General features: G+C 43.3%; 1 protein-coding gene across 1 annotated transcript in view; it reads right to left on the reverse strand.

Annotated features, from left to right (window-relative positions):
• Window positions 1–1,788: 1,788 nt before the first annotated feature.
• LOC115463223 (oocyte zinc finger protein XlCOF6-like) overlaps window positions 1,789–15,335 on the reverse strand; it is a 28,948-nt gene continuing 15,401 nt past the window's right edge. Inside the window, exons 2-3 of the mRNA XM_030193540.1 lie at window positions 3,371–4,843; window positions 1,789–3,286 (exon numbers count right to left, since the gene is read on the reverse strand). Of these exons, the coding sequence (XP_030049400.1) occupies window positions 2,184–3,286; window positions 3,371–4,843 (2,576 nt within the window). The 3' untranslated portion in view covers window positions 1,789–2,183. The remainder of the gene's footprint in view (window positions 3,287–3,370; window positions 4,844–15,335) is intronic.

A 15,335-nucleotide genomic window follows, 5' to 3' on the forward strand; every position in this document is an offset into this window, starting at 1 on the left:
CAGATTTGTAACAGAGTGGACACCCCAGAAGGAGTGAAAAACATGAAAAAGGATCTGCAGAAGCTGGAAGAATGGTCTAATGTTTGGCAAATAAAATTCAATGCAAAGAAATGCACTTAGGGAGTAGAAATCCACGGGAGACGTATGTGTAAGGTGGGGAGAGTCTGATATGTACAGACAGGGAGAGGGATCTTGGGGTGATAGTATCTGAGGATCTGAAGGCCACAAAACAGTGTGCAAGGCGGTAGCCGTAGTCAGAAGGATGCTAGGCTGTATAGAGAGGTGTGACCAGCAGAAGAAAGGTGGTGTTGATGCCCCTGTAGAAGTCGTTGGTGAGGCCCCACCTGGAGTATTGTGTTCAGTTTTGGAGGTTGCATCTTGCTAAGGATCTAAAAAGAATTGAAGCAGTGCAAAGAAAAGCTACAAAAATGGTATGGGATTTGCATTACAAGATGTATGAGAGACTTGCTGACCTGGAGGAAAGGAGAAACAGGGGTGATATGATACAGATGTTCAAATAACTGAAACGTATTAATACGCAAACAAACCTTTTCTGGAGATGGGAAGGCGGTAGAACTAGAGGACATGAAATGAGATTGAAGGGGGGGCAGACTCAAGAAAAATGTCAGGACGTATTTTTTTCACGGAGAGGGTGGTGGATACTTGGAATGCCCGCCCGACGGTGGTGGAGATGAAAATGGTAACGGAATTCAAAAATGCATGGGATAAACATAAAGAAATCGTGTTCAGAAGGAATGGATCCTCAGCTTAGCAGGGATTGGGTGGCAGCACCGGTGGTTGGGAGGCGGGGCTAGTGCTGGGCAGATTACTATGGTCTGTGCCCTGAAAATGGCAGGGACAAATCAAGGTCAGGTATACATATAAAGTAGCACATATGAGTTTATCTTGTTGGGCAGACTGGATGGACCGTATAGGTCTTTCTCTGCCATCATCTACTATGTTACTATGGAGGATCTTCTTTCTCCACACAATTCATAAAGCAATCACTCAGGACTGACACCTCTATAATCAATGTTAAGGATTTTATTGGTCAGGATGGATATATTCCAGGATATAACCTTTTCCTGATGCTTTTCCGGTTCACTGATCTTGTAATTGTATATATTTACAGGAATTTAATGTACTTCCCATTACACAGTGATGCCTCTAGGCAGTTTATATAAAATACATTTAAAAATAAAAATACAAAATAAGCAGAGAAAAGAAAACTCAAGAGTTTATAGAGTTTCCAATGAATGAGATGTGCCACCTTGCTATGCCTTTGTGTATAAAACTTTTCTGCCATCAGCACTTCACAGCCAGCTATGAGATGTCGATTGTACCAGTTTTTTCTCTACTCGCTGTGAACCATCGAGTCCATAATCCACCATCCTATCAATCTCTCATCCATAGTTTTCAGTTCTCCTCTCCTTAACCATTCACGTGTCCGGGCTTGATCCCTGTACATTTCCTGGAGTAACACTTATCTTTCCCACTGTATTTGTACATTCCGAAAGAAGGCTTTACCACTTTCTGCACCGTGAAGTATACTTTACTAAGGTGCAGTACTGGATTTAAGCGCATGCTAAAAGCTGAAATGCCCCTAGGAATATAATGAGCATGAGCATTTAACACGCTCTAAATAAGTGCACCTCTAGCTAAAATTTTTACTACACTCAGTACATACATATAGTTTTACTCACGGCAATTTCTCCAGCTGAGTTAGTTTCCCACATACCATGACAGAAATGAACCTCACTCCTAGGCCAGGGTACGTGGAGTAGGATCTCAAGTTTACTGCTAACATTCGCTGTAGAAGCTTCCATCATACTACAGAGAGCTTCCTTTTGGGGTTCATAAATTTTAACATGTACAGGCAGCCTATGCAGGTGTGGTTGGAAATTCTTTTCATTGAAGCCTTTAGCTCTCAACATAATGGAAAATAGGTCTGGATTCTTCTGCCACATTTCCTTGTTCTTGGATTTGTTCCTGCTTCAGGATCTTCTGTCTCTCCATACGATTCACTGGGTAATTGGATTTTCTGGTGTCTTACATGTCTTCCTTTCCCAGTGAAGCTTTTACCACACTCAGTACCTGTAAATCGTTTCAGTCCTGTGTGGGATTTCTGTTGTGTGGTCAATGTTTGCTTCCTACTAAAGCTTTTGCCATGAATAACATAGAAATCACTTCTCTCCTGTATGGATTCTCTGGTGTTTGGTCAGTGCTCCCTTCTCATTAAAACTTTTACCACACTCACTGCATGAATATGGTTTCACTCCTAAATGATTGTTTTGATGTCTTATAAGTTTTGCTTTCCGAATGAAACTTTTACCACACTCACTACATGTAAATGGCTTCTCACCTGTGTGGATTCTCTGGTGTCTGGTCAATGTTTTCTTCTTAGTAAAACTTTTACCACATTCAGTACATGTAAATGGCTTCTCACCTGTGTGCATTCTCTGGTGTGTGGTCAGTGTTTCCTTTGCAATAAAGCTTTTACCACACTCAGTACATGTAAATGGCTTCTCACCTGTGTGGATTCTCTGGTGTATGGTCAGTGTTTGCTTTTTACTAAGGCTTTTACCACACTCAGTACATGTAAATGGCTTCTCACCTGTGTGGATTCTCTGGTGTCTGGTCAGTGTTTTCTTCTTAGTAAAACTTTTACCACATTCAGTACATGTAAATGGCTTCTCACCTGTGTGGATTCTCTGATGTATGGTCAGTGTTTGCTTTTTACTAAAGCTTTTACCACACTCAGTACATGTAAATGGCTTTTCTCCTGTATGAATTCTCTGATGTATGGTCAGTGCTGTCTTCTCAGTAAAGCTTTTACCACACTCACTACATGTAAACGGCTTCTCACCTGTGTGGATTCTCTGGTGTATGGTCAATTTTCCCTTTGTACTAACGCTTTTGCCACACTCACTACATGGAAATGGTTTTTCTCCTGTGTGGATTCTCTGATGTATGGTCAGTGTTTCCTTTTTACTAAAGCTTTTACCACACTGATTACACATAAATGGCTTCTCTCCTGTATGGATTCTCTGGTGTATGGTCAGTGTTTTCTTCTCAGCATAGCTTTTACCACACTCAGTACATGTAAACGGCTTCTCACCTATATGGAGTCTCTGATGTTTGGTCAGTTTTTTCTTCTCAGTAAAGCTTTTACCACACTCAGTACATGTAAACGGCTTCTCACCTGTGTGCATTCTCTGGTGTGTGGTCAGTGTTTCCTTCGCAATAAAGCTTTTACTACACTCAGTACATGTAAATGGCTTCTCACCTGTGTGGATTCTCTGGTGTATGATCAGACGTCCCATTATGCTAAAGCTTTTACCACACTCAGTACATGTAAATGGCTTCCCACCTGTGTGGAGTCTCTGATGTTTGGTCAGTTTTTTCTTCTCAGTAAAGCTTTTACCACACTCAGTACATGTAAACGGCTTCTCACCTATGTGCATTCTCTGGTGAGTGGTCAGTGTTTCCTTTATACTAAAGCTTTTACCACACTCAGTACATGTAAATGGCTTCTCTCCTGTGTGGATTCTCTGATGTATGGTCAGTGTTTCCTTTTTACTAAAGCTTTTACCACACTCAGTACATGTAAATGGCTTCTCACCTGTGTGGATTCTGTGGTGTCTGGTCAGTGTTTCCTTTTTACTAAAGCTTTTACCACACTCACTACATGTAAATGGCTTCTCTCCTGTATGAATTCTCTGGTGTTTGATCAGTTTTCCCTTCGTACTTAAGCTCTTATCACACTCACTACATGGAAATAGCTTAATGGTGTGGATTCTTTTGTGTTTTGTGAGGTGTTCTTTCTGACTGAAGCTTTTATTACAGTCAGTACAGGTAAATGGGTTCATTCCAGGGTCAGTTTTCAGGTGGTCTCGGAGACTGTCTGTAGTGAAGCTTTTACCACACTTAGTAGAGGTAAATGGTTTCACTACTGAATTAAGTCTCTTGGGCATTGTGAGGTTTCCATTCCAACAAGCACTTATACCACTGTCAGCAGAAGTATATAATCTCTCATTTTTCTTGATTTCCTGGTATTTTGAGAGTGTTGCCTTCCTGCAAAATATTTTTTCAGATTTAGTAGAAGTGTCTGATTCCCCAGCAGTTTGAGCTTTTTGGTGATCTATGACTGCTTCCTCTTGACTAAAGCTTTTCTGACATTCAGCACTTGAAACTGATCTCTGTCCTTGGTGGAAATTTTCTTCCTTGTTGGAGCTTTTCTCACATCCAGGACATGAAAATATTCTCTCATCAATGATGTTTTTCTTATGTTTTGTAATGTCTGCTTTGTTCGTAAAGCTTTTCCCATGTTCGGTACTTGTACACATTCTAGTTTCTTTATTAGTTGTCTTGTGTTGCATTAGCTTTTTCTTCCTATTGAAACCTTTCCCACATTCAGAACCTATAAAATGTTTCTCTTTTAGGACTGTTTTCTGTTGTCCCTGTAGTTCTCTCTTTAGACTGAAGTTTCCCCCATTGTCCATACATGTAGATGGTCTCTCTTCAGTATCATATCTGTGATGTGATTTTAGAACAAAATGATTGCTGAGGAATATCTGACAAATATCACAGGAACAGCTTTGATCTCTCATCTGGTTTCTCTCCTCTTCCCCTGCCTGTTTGAGATTACTGATACTGTTTTCACACAGAGCTGAGCCTCCTGGTGAAGGTTTTTGTTTGTTTTGATTCTTTTCCTTTTCTCCCCTGTCAGAACAGGAAGAAGTTTTCTCTTTGTCTCTTTCTGATAACATCTTTTCTTCTTCAGGCTTCTCACTGAGCTTCCAGTGATGTGTCTCTGAATTACTGTTTTTAGGATCCTCTTGTTCTAAATAAAAGAAAGAGAATTGAGTATTATTGTAGGACACAAAAAACAGGAGGTCGAAAATGCTGCCATCAAAACGTATCACAAGCAAAAAGCAGCAATGATGAGCCAGTAATTATGAAATCGTAAAATGGACAAACAATCCACCTAAAGCCGCCTAGGTACATATTTTATATATATTTTTGGGAGGGGGGGTTGTGGATGGTTTGTCTTTTTTTGTCTTAGTTCTCTGCATAGGGTATTGTAAGAAGATTCTTTTACCCCTTTATTTCTGTTTATCTTTCAGGGGATTCTTTGTCCATTTTACAATTTATAATTCTACCCCTGAATGCCGAAACATGTTGGGCTGACGAACTAATAGAAAACGTACTTTGGACTTAAGAGTTTCCACTACTTATAAGGCTCTTTTGATTCCTTAAAGGATTTTAAGAAACAATTACTGGTTCGTCATACTTGAAAGGTATCATAAGTACATAAGTATTGCCATACTGGGACAGACCAAAGGTCCATCAGATCCAGCATCCTGTTTCCAACAGTGGCCAGTTCAGGTCACCTGGCAAGATCCCAAAAAAGTATAATACATTTTATGCTGCTTATCCTAGCACACCGAAGGTCTCGGTCTACAGCATTGGATTCATTCATAAAGATCTGCATAACGTTAATCCGAGTCCCTGAGGAAATCATTGAAACCCGCGGTGTCGGGCATTACCAGGGTAAAATCTAGCGGACTGTGAACTTTATGGACTTTATGGACTGAGAATCGATTAGCAAGACAAGGAAAAAAAGAAAACTTTAATCAACAATAACGTCTAAAGATAAGTCACGATTATTTTTGCGAGCACGTTTACTTTGAGCACTTTAGTGTTTGGCCATAGCACTTATTTTCACAAATAAGAGATAGCCCTAAGAAAGATGTGCTACGCCACCGGGCAAAAGACCAGGTAAAAACCGATGATATTGCCTTGATAGTGGTTTTTCTCTGAGGGCTCTCTTTCAAATAATTAAAAGGATTGCAATGTGAAAAGAGTTTGTGCGATTGGTGCTATTAGCCTATTTATCGGCAATTAAGATCTTTGGTTTTTTGTAAGTTTTATCCTAGATAGGCATTTGTTAATAAGTGTCCCAACTTGAAACCCACCCACTGGAATAGTGGTGGGCCGAGTTCTATAGACTAAGCTGCTGAAAAGCACTGACTAGGTCTGAAAATCTGATGACGGCCTTGTAGCTGAGCGCCTGCGGAAGCAGGGCCGCTTGGCAAGCCTTATTAGGATCTAGTGTGACATTCAAATACAGTGTAAGGGCCAAGATGGAGGAATTAATGGCAAAAACAGTAAGAAGTTTGGTTCATAAAATGGAGTCTGCTTTTGTAAAGATGGCATCTAGGATCATGAGATATGAATACTATTCTCTCTATATTAGGAAAGATGTTTACAGTTCAGGAAATGGCAGTTATTAAGAAATATCATAAAGGAGGGGGGGAGGAGGGAGAAGATGAGCACCTGATCTGCGGTTAAGCATGATTCACAGATGAAAAAAAAATTGTGTCTCTATTGAATTGTATGGACAACAGATACTATTTAAGATTTGCAAATCTGGGTGGGAATTGGAATTTTCCCCAACTCTACCCAGAGGGCAGAACTACGGTCGGTCAACCTGAGAATCTGACTGATGAGTGTGCCAGATTGAAGTTCCTCAGCTTTAAAAGGATATGTACAGAAGATGAGGACTCTAAAATACATTCTGAAAATCTTGGCGCTAGATTGCTACAAAGACACTATCCGCATAAAATTTTAAAGGGAGCCTACACACGGGCTAAATACAACAACCAGGATCACAGAGTAGACAAGATGATCAGGTCCTGACATGTGTTTTACGTTATGTCCCAGGGGGAGAAGCAGTGGCCGGCATTATAAGGCACCATTGGGATGTGATGCAGTCACACCCCCTGTTTAAAAATTATGCATTAAGGACAGCATTTTCACGTTCCCAGAATTTGAAAGAGATACTACGTCCAGTACAGTGACCAGATGTTACTAGTACATCAGAGTTAATCCCCAGTACACTGGGGCATTATGCATGTAAGAAACCACATTGTAAGACGCGCGAGATAACTGAAGTGAGGGTAGAAAATATAAATTGAGAGGGCAGACCACATGCCGTACCCTAGGAATAATATACTACATTAGATGCCCGTGTGAGAAGCTATATATAGGGACTGAGCATCAGTCTAGGATAGTAGCACGCAATTTAGGAGCCCCCTTGGTACAACATTGTAAAGCGAAGAATCATGTAATCAGTGATTTAAAATGTATGGCTATTGAACAGGTGGATCCGTATGGCAGGGGAGGGGATTTTAACAGAAAGTTATTGCAGCGTGAGACCTTCTGGATACACCAGTTAGAAACGGTGGAGCCAAAAGGTCTCAATACGTATTTGCAGTGGGGTTGCTTTATTTAGATACACCATCCTTTGGAGGGCTCACTGAAACTACGTACAGCGGTTTCCGGGTAGTTAGTGAGTTTAAAACAACGCTGTTGCCGTATTGCGGAGTCAGCACGAGCAAGAGATGACACAAACAGTAAGTCTGGGACCCAAGTTATTAACAATTAAGGAGCACTCATAATAAGAGTTGGGTTGTTTATCATTGTTAATATTGATGTATTTGTTGAGCGAGTCGGCAAGATGGCGTCCGTGTGAGGGAGCGCTGCACGTCTGCTCTTAATCCTAGGCTCTGCTCCAGTAGCAAATACTTTCTGTCACTTGATATTATGGTGAAGAGAAAGGGGAAAGTCGGGGCAAAAGCCGCTGCGAGCCCTGGCGGAAATCCGACGCTCCGGCAGCCGACCCTGGAATCTTTCGGCCTTCGTGCATCGGGAGTTCCGCTACCAGCTTTGGTTGGATCCCCAGGACAACAGGGGGATCTTAGCTTAGAGGCGGCATCTTTAAGTCTGCCTCTTCAAGCTGTACAGCCAAGACCGAGCGGTGAGATAGGACCAATGGGAGAGCCTCAGGCAGGTCCTTTGGAGGTTAGTGGCGGCTCTGTTGGATTCTCAACCCCTGGTGGAACGCCATCTGGAGAGAGTGCAGGAGGTACTGATTCCTCGCCCTCCCCCTGCCAACCCCACTCATTCTGCTCGGCGTGAGGAGTAGACCTACACCTGTTACCTTGGAGGACCTTTGGGAGGTGATCCAGACCATAAATTCGTCCCTACTAGAACTAACCAATTCCTTTAACTCTGAGGTGAAGGAAATAAAAAACTTTCAGCAAACGATGGAATCGAAGGCTCAGGAGCAGGAGAGAAAATGGGAGTCAAATTTTCAAGAGATAAAGACATTACAAACTGTAGTAACTAATATGGCAATAGATAAAGATTCAATTCAAAGGAAAATGGATTTCTTTGACAATCAACTCAGGCGTAACAAACCGAGATTCCTAAATTTTCCAAAGACTCCTTTGATATCACTGACTGAGATGTTAAAAAAGTACTTTACTGAAGTGCTAGGTATCCCTAAAGAAGCTATACCACCAATTATAAAGGCTTTTTACATCACAGGAGCTAATATAGTTCCAACAGAGGTTCCAGAATTGAATGTAGCACTACTTTTAGAAACATCTTTAGAAATTATAATGGAGCGCACAACTCTCCTAGCTACCTTTGCATTCGAGACTGACAGAAACCATGTCTTTAGACTTTACTTCAGAAATATGTCGACCCAGTTTCTTGGAGCAAAAGTATAAAGAGAATTCCTTGTATCTTGACCATATTATTGTGGACTAAGTAACAATATAATTTCTTTCTCCTTGATGTAAAGGATAAACATTTTCTTATACATTTCCTGATTTTCCCACATTTATATTATGTAAATGTTTATTTTGAAAATAATAAAAATATTGATGTATTTGTTTTAATATGTTAGGTTAAACAGTGTGGAAGCCCCCCTTTGACGAAGCTTTGTGAAACAGTCACCTGTCGGGGTATATGGGCACACCAGTTTGAAAAGATGAGCATACCAGCTCCTTAAGATAAGTTTTTTTGACCATACCTATGCATTTGGAAGCATAAATCAAAAATTAAAAATATAAATATTGAAGATTGCGACCGATTATAGCATAGGGAGGAGGAGGTAACGAGTCAATGATGAAATATATGTGCATGCGCATACAGTCACCAAGGGAGTGAAGTGATAAAGAGCCATGTGCAGTTATATGAGACTCTACCTCGTATAAATCTATAGAGTGTTTCCTAATACACTCTCCTATTTATATTTTTGTGATTTGGACAGTAGTGTGGAGAAAGAGAGAGCCTAGTGGTTTTGACAGTATCCTAGAAATAAGCAGTGGATTTTCCCCAAGTCCATTTTAATAATGGTCTATGGATTTTTCCTTTAGGAAGCTGTCCAAACCTTTTTTAAACCTCCACTAAGCTAACCGCCATCACCACATTCTTTGGCAACGAATTCCAGAGTTTAATTACACATTGAATGAAGAAACTTTTCTCTGATTTGTTTTAAATTTACTACTTTGCACCTTCATTGCATGCCCCCTAGTCCTAGTATTTTTGGAAAGAGTAAACAGACGCTTCAAGTCCACACTTTCCACTCCACTTTGCTATTGTAGGAGAAAAACAATTAGCAAGTATAAGGGCAGTAGGGTTCCCATGTGGGAAATCAGCACTACCACCTGGCATACCCAGGGGTAGTTCTGAGTTTGCCGTGTGCCATTTTCCACGTCAGAAAACATTTTTTATATTTTGTTACGTGGGCCCGTGGTGTAGGCGAATCCGGTGGTTATTGTGCACTGACCAATTACCGCTGCATTAAATGTGAACCTGCTCAGGCATTAAATGGCCGCACGCAGATTTCTGTTTTAGCAGATGGCTATTTACACTTCCATTTAAAAAATAGGCAATTCCACATGCCCACACTACCGAGCGCCACTCACATTTGTAAAATGCCCCCTTAGTAATACACAGACCCCTTAACATTCCCCTCGCTGCAGAAAATACAGCATATCCATGCTGATGATTACCAGAGATGCAAATAACATACATGATCTCCCTCAAGCTGATATTTAAAAGCTCCTTGTTGGTCTTTCCACATTAGTATAATAGCCATCGGAGTCTTGATGGACAAGACAAAGACTGGATCCAGGCGAGACAAGGAGAAAAAGGCAGAGAAAAAGGAAAAGGGGCAGAACTGGAACCCAGACAGGACAGGCAGACTCGGAACTGGATTAAAACTGGGACTGGGACCCAGGCAATACAAGGCAAGACACAGGATTAGATTAAAACTGGGTCCAGAAAAAGGCAAGACCAGGACAAGGCAAGGACTGGATCCGGACAGGACTAGACTGAATGAGACAAGACAAGAAAAGGCACAACAAGACAGGCAAAGCAGGGCAGGGGCAAGGCAACAAGAACAAACAGAAGACTATAAACAAGGCAAGAACAAGATTCAGGAATGGACTTGGCTTGGCAGCTGTAACACAATTCAGGAGAGGACTTGGCTTGGCAGCTTGAACAGGATCCAGGAACAGACTTGGCTTGGCAACTGGAACAGGAACAGAGCTTGGCTTTAGCAGAAAGCAGGAACAGAGCTTGGCTTTAGCAGAATGCAGGAACACAGCTTGGCTTAACAGAAAGCAGAAACAGGGTTTAACTTGTATAAATATGATACAGCCAAGGGCTCCCACCGGAAAGGTGGGAGGACTAAAACCTTAGAGTTAAGGCTATTACATTGAGGCCTAGTCAAAAATCTAATGGCTACAGTGGCTAGGAGCTTGCTGGAAAAGCATGGCCTACCTTTTTAGCCTGGACTGAGGCCTAAATAGCCTGAAATAGAAAGGTTAGGTCAAGGAACCTGAAATCAAAATGGAAACTTTATGTCACAAAATGGATTCTTTTTAGCCTGTGTCTGAGATAGAAAAAATTGTTTATCAGAAAAACTGGCACCTGCCAGGAAGTGCCGTTGGGCAAGAGGGGGAGGATTTTCCGTTGTGGTCAAACTGTTAACTGGTAAACAAGTCTTAATATTGAATCAAATGGAGTCCTATTAAGTTGAATGGGAGAAAGAGAGTAAATAAGATTGGTAAAATGTGGGTGGAGCAGAAGAAGCCTCAGATGCTATCCTGACCTGCTGTTGGTTTGATTGATGTATTCCTTTGGTAAGAAATAAACTCTCTATATATCTTTATAACCTGTCTTCTCTCCTTCTTAAATAATATCTAGAGGGATACTTAATCTTCTGGGTTAGAATGGTTACTGCATAGAACTTACACTCACCTACATATACCAGGGTCAGATAAAAGTAGTCATGAACAGGGATTATATTGAAAGCCTTCTAGGAGACTCCTCTCTATCATCTGGGCAGCTGTCCAGTATGCCAGAGGGGCAGTTTTCCCCACATAAATTCAAACTGTACCAGGAGTCAAGAGCAGGGCTAGACTGAAAGCAGGATCCAGGAACGGACTTGACTTGGCAACTGGAACAGGATTCAGGAACGGACTTGGATTGGCAACTGGAACAGGATTCAGGAACGGACTTGGCTTGGCAACTGGAACAGCATTCAGGGACAGACTTAGCTTGGCAACTGGAACAGCTAGACCGAAAGCAGGAGGCAAGGAGTCAAACTGTTACAGACACCAAGAGCAGGGTGTGGCTCTAGAGTCAGGCTTTCAGGAACAAGATTCAAAAGCAAGACACACAGAAACAAAGCATTCAAGTACAAGACTCATAGAAACACAGAACAGACCTTCAAGGACAAGACTCACAGGAATCAAAGCATGCAGGAAGAAAGCCAAGCAGGGCTTGGATCTAAACAGGGAACACAAAGACAAGATTAAGAGACCTCTTGCAAAGGCAAAGGCATGAGAGTTCCAAGGTGCTTATAAAGGACTTTACTGATGATGTCACAACTTGGAATGAGGCTTGAATTGCAGGAACATCAGGCAGCAGATGCATCAATGCAGGGACAAGACAGTCCAGAGAAGCCACAGAGCCAGATCACTGGAAAAAGGTGAGTCTGGACACCTGATCACAGTCACAACCATGACACTTGATCCTGTCTCCAATAGTGGCCAGTCTGGTCACTAGTGCCTGGCAGATCCCACAAAGTAGATCTAATTCTCATGGTTCATTTTCCAGAGAAGAGCAATGGCTCTCCCAAATCTACCTGACTAAAAATATTTTATGGACTTTTCCTCCAGAAACATCTTCAAACCTCTTTTGAGCCCCTCTATCGTAGTTCCTTTGACCACATCCTCTGGTACAGTCTACAGCTTAATTATGCGCTGCAGGTAAAACAACCTTTCTACGTTCCCTTAGGCTTCTGTGGCGGGCGTCATGTTGTGGTTGTCCAAGTCTTGCGGTGGAGATAGCCAGTGTATATTCCTTCCTATACTAGGCCTGTAATATGGCTCTGATGGCCCTCAGTATTCCTTGCTTTGCTGTTGTCAGCATATTTTTAGTTTCTTCCTGCAGCTGCATGTAAGCAAGAGTGCTTTCTCAGTAACTGGAAAGTACATGTTACATGTCAAGGTGACACTTAGGAGGAACTGAGGCTAAGCGACCCATATATGGCAGATACACATGGATATATATATTTATTTATTTATTACATTTGTACCCCGCGCTTTCCCACTCAAAGCAGGTTCAATGCGGCTTACATAGTAATTGGGAGAGAAATAAGTTGAGTATTATCGGAGTAATAAAAGAAATAAGAATGAAGAAATGCAGAGATGAGGGGAGTAGGAGAAACATGAGCAAGGGTAAGTGAACAATTGGAGGGGTAGATGAGTCTGAGGGGCATGGGCAAGAGTGAGGGGAGTAGTAGAGGTGTGAGTAAGGGTAGGTGAGCATTTGGGGAGGTGTCGATGAGGTGAAAGGGGCTAGAACAAGGGATAAGCAGGGGAAAATGTGGCAGGAGATGTAGTCTAGGTCGTTGTCATTGTATCCTGGATATGTGATGAATAGATGAGTTTGTGGGAATTAATCTGGATCGCTTGGGTAGGCTTGCCTGAACAGATGGGTTTTTAGTGATTTCCGAAAGGTCAGATGGTCACTGAGTCATCGGATTGGTCTGGGGAGGGCATTCCAGAGTTGGCTGCCTAAGAAGGAGAAGTTGGATCCATAATAGGTTTTGTACTTGAGTCCTTTGCAATTGGGGTAGTGTAGGTTGAGGTAAGTTCGTGAGGTTGTAGACATGTTCCTGGTGGGGAGGTCGATCTAGTCGAGCATATAGCCTGGAGATTCACCGTGGATAATCTTGTGGATTAGTGTGTGGACTTTGAAATTGATTCGTTGTTTGATAGGGAGCCAATGAAGTTTTTTTCGAAGAGGTGTTGCACTTTCAAATCGTGGTTTGCCAAAAATGAGTCTAGCAGCTGTATTTTGGGCAGTCCGAAGTTTTTTCAGGATGTGGTTCTTGCAGCCTAAGAAAATACTGTTGCAGTAGTCGGCGTGGGTAAGTACTGTGGATTGCACTAAGTTCCGGAATGTTTTCAGGGGGAGATATGGTTTTACGCGTTTCAGTATTGTAAAGATATAATACAGTCAAGGGCCACTACTGGAATGGTGGAAGATCAAGCCTGAAGGATCAGGCCTCTTAGAAACTTAGGCCAAGCTATAAATCAAATGGCTTGTACAGCCGGAAGCCTGCTGGAAAAGTAAGGCCCGTGTCTTGTCTGGAAAGGAGGTGAGCCTTTAGGTCCCGCAAGGCCCCGAAGGACCTCAGAGGACAGCCGTGCAACCCCAAGTCTTCACCCGCGGCGACTGCCGTTCACCGGGGGTTGAGCCCCCAGCTGCAGGCGGCCAACGGGACTTCCGGAACTGCGGGGTTGACCCAGTACCGGAACCGGGAGCAGGGAGATAGGTGGAAGCCAGAGTAGACCAATAACAGGCAGCAGGTCAGGGCAGGCAGCTCACAGCGTCGTCCAAAACAGGCAACAGGTCAGGGCAGGCAGCTCACAGTGTTGTCCAAATACAGGCAAAAGTTCAGGGCAGGCGGCTAGCAGAGTTGTCCAGAAACAGTCCAAAGATCAAACCAGGAGAGCAAGGGAACGTACTGAAAACTAGAACACACAAAGACTGGCCTAGGGAAACAGAACCTGAAGCAACGTCCTGTTTCAGCCCCGCTCCTTAAATACTATCAGCATTCAACCGCCCAGCCCCAGCCGACATGGCCGGCCAATCGGAACCCGGCAACTGAGGAAGTCCCTCTGGTTGGTTCCGTCCGGCTTCCCAGGCGGGGCTACAGCACCGGCATCCCAATCTGGTTCCTCTGAGGCGGAGCTTTGGGTTCCCGCGCCCGAATGTGGAAGAGACGCTGGCCATCGCGTCTCGGCGCCATCCTCCCCGCTAGTGCAAGCACAAACCCCATGGCTGGCAACCGAGAGCCCGGAAGCCATGATCGCCGGCCCACAGACTCGGCCCCGGACAGGGCGGCCATCGCCGCGGCGAGCCCCGGCTCTCAGTCGCGGCCTCGAGAAGGCCAGCCATCGCCGCAAAGGACCCCGGCTCGGCCCCGACTGCACCTGGAACCGGCGCCCATCCGGGAAACCGTCGGGTAAGCCCTCTCTGGCTGCAGGTCCTTCCTCCCGGCCCTTGCTTCCCGCAGAGGAGCAGCCGGAGGGAGCGACGGATGTGACAGCCCGGCCTAAAGCCCAGACTGAGGCCTAATTAGAAAAAGAATGGTCAAGGAATCTGAAATCAAAATGGAATCTCTCATCTGTGAAATGGCTTCCTTCATCTCTGTATCAGAGTTAGAAGAAGCTTCTTTACAGTTGACAAGTTGTGAAATGTCCGTAACTCAGAAGAATTGGAAAGCACCCAAGATCTCATCTTCAGGTGGTAACAGCAGAATAGGGAAGTCCCAAAATAAGATTAGGGAACGGTGTTAGACCATCTGTCCGAAAGGGAGGGAGATCTTCCTGAAGAGCACCTGCGGTTGGGTGAGAGAAGGGGGGGGTGGGGGGGCTATCTGGGTAGAAGGTTATCATAGGAATATATGAGAGTCTATTAATTTGAATGCAAGCAAAAAGAGTATATAAGGCTGACAGCAAGTGTATGTGGGTGGAGGTCTCCAGAAGGACCTCCATATCTTGATTGCCGCGTGTACTATTTCATCTTGTATTACATTGGTAAGTTGATTAATAAAACAATATATCTTTGAAACCAATCTTATCTCCTTCTTCTATTACATTTTTACTACTACTACTATTTGACATTTCTAGAGCGCTACTAGGGTTACGCAGCGCTGTACAATTTAACATAGAAGGACAGTCCCTGCTCAAAGAGCTTACAATCTAAAGGACAAATGTACAAACAGTCAAGTAGGGGTCATCAGATTGGGGCAGTCTAGCTTTCCTGAAAGGAAAGCAACATTGAAGAGGTGGGCTTTGAGTAAGGATTTGAAGATGGGTAGGGAGGGGGCTTGGCGTAAGGGCTTGGGAAGTTTATTCCAAGCATAGGGTGAGGCGAGGCAGAATGGGCGGAGCCTG

The sequence above is a fragment of the Microcaecilia unicolor genome, chromosome 1 (assembly GCF_901765095.1).
Source record: "Microcaecilia unicolor chromosome 1, aMicUni1.1, whole genome shotgun sequence".
Classification (NCBI taxonomy): Eukaryota; Metazoa; Chordata; class Amphibia; order Gymnophiona; family Siphonopidae; genus Microcaecilia; species Microcaecilia unicolor.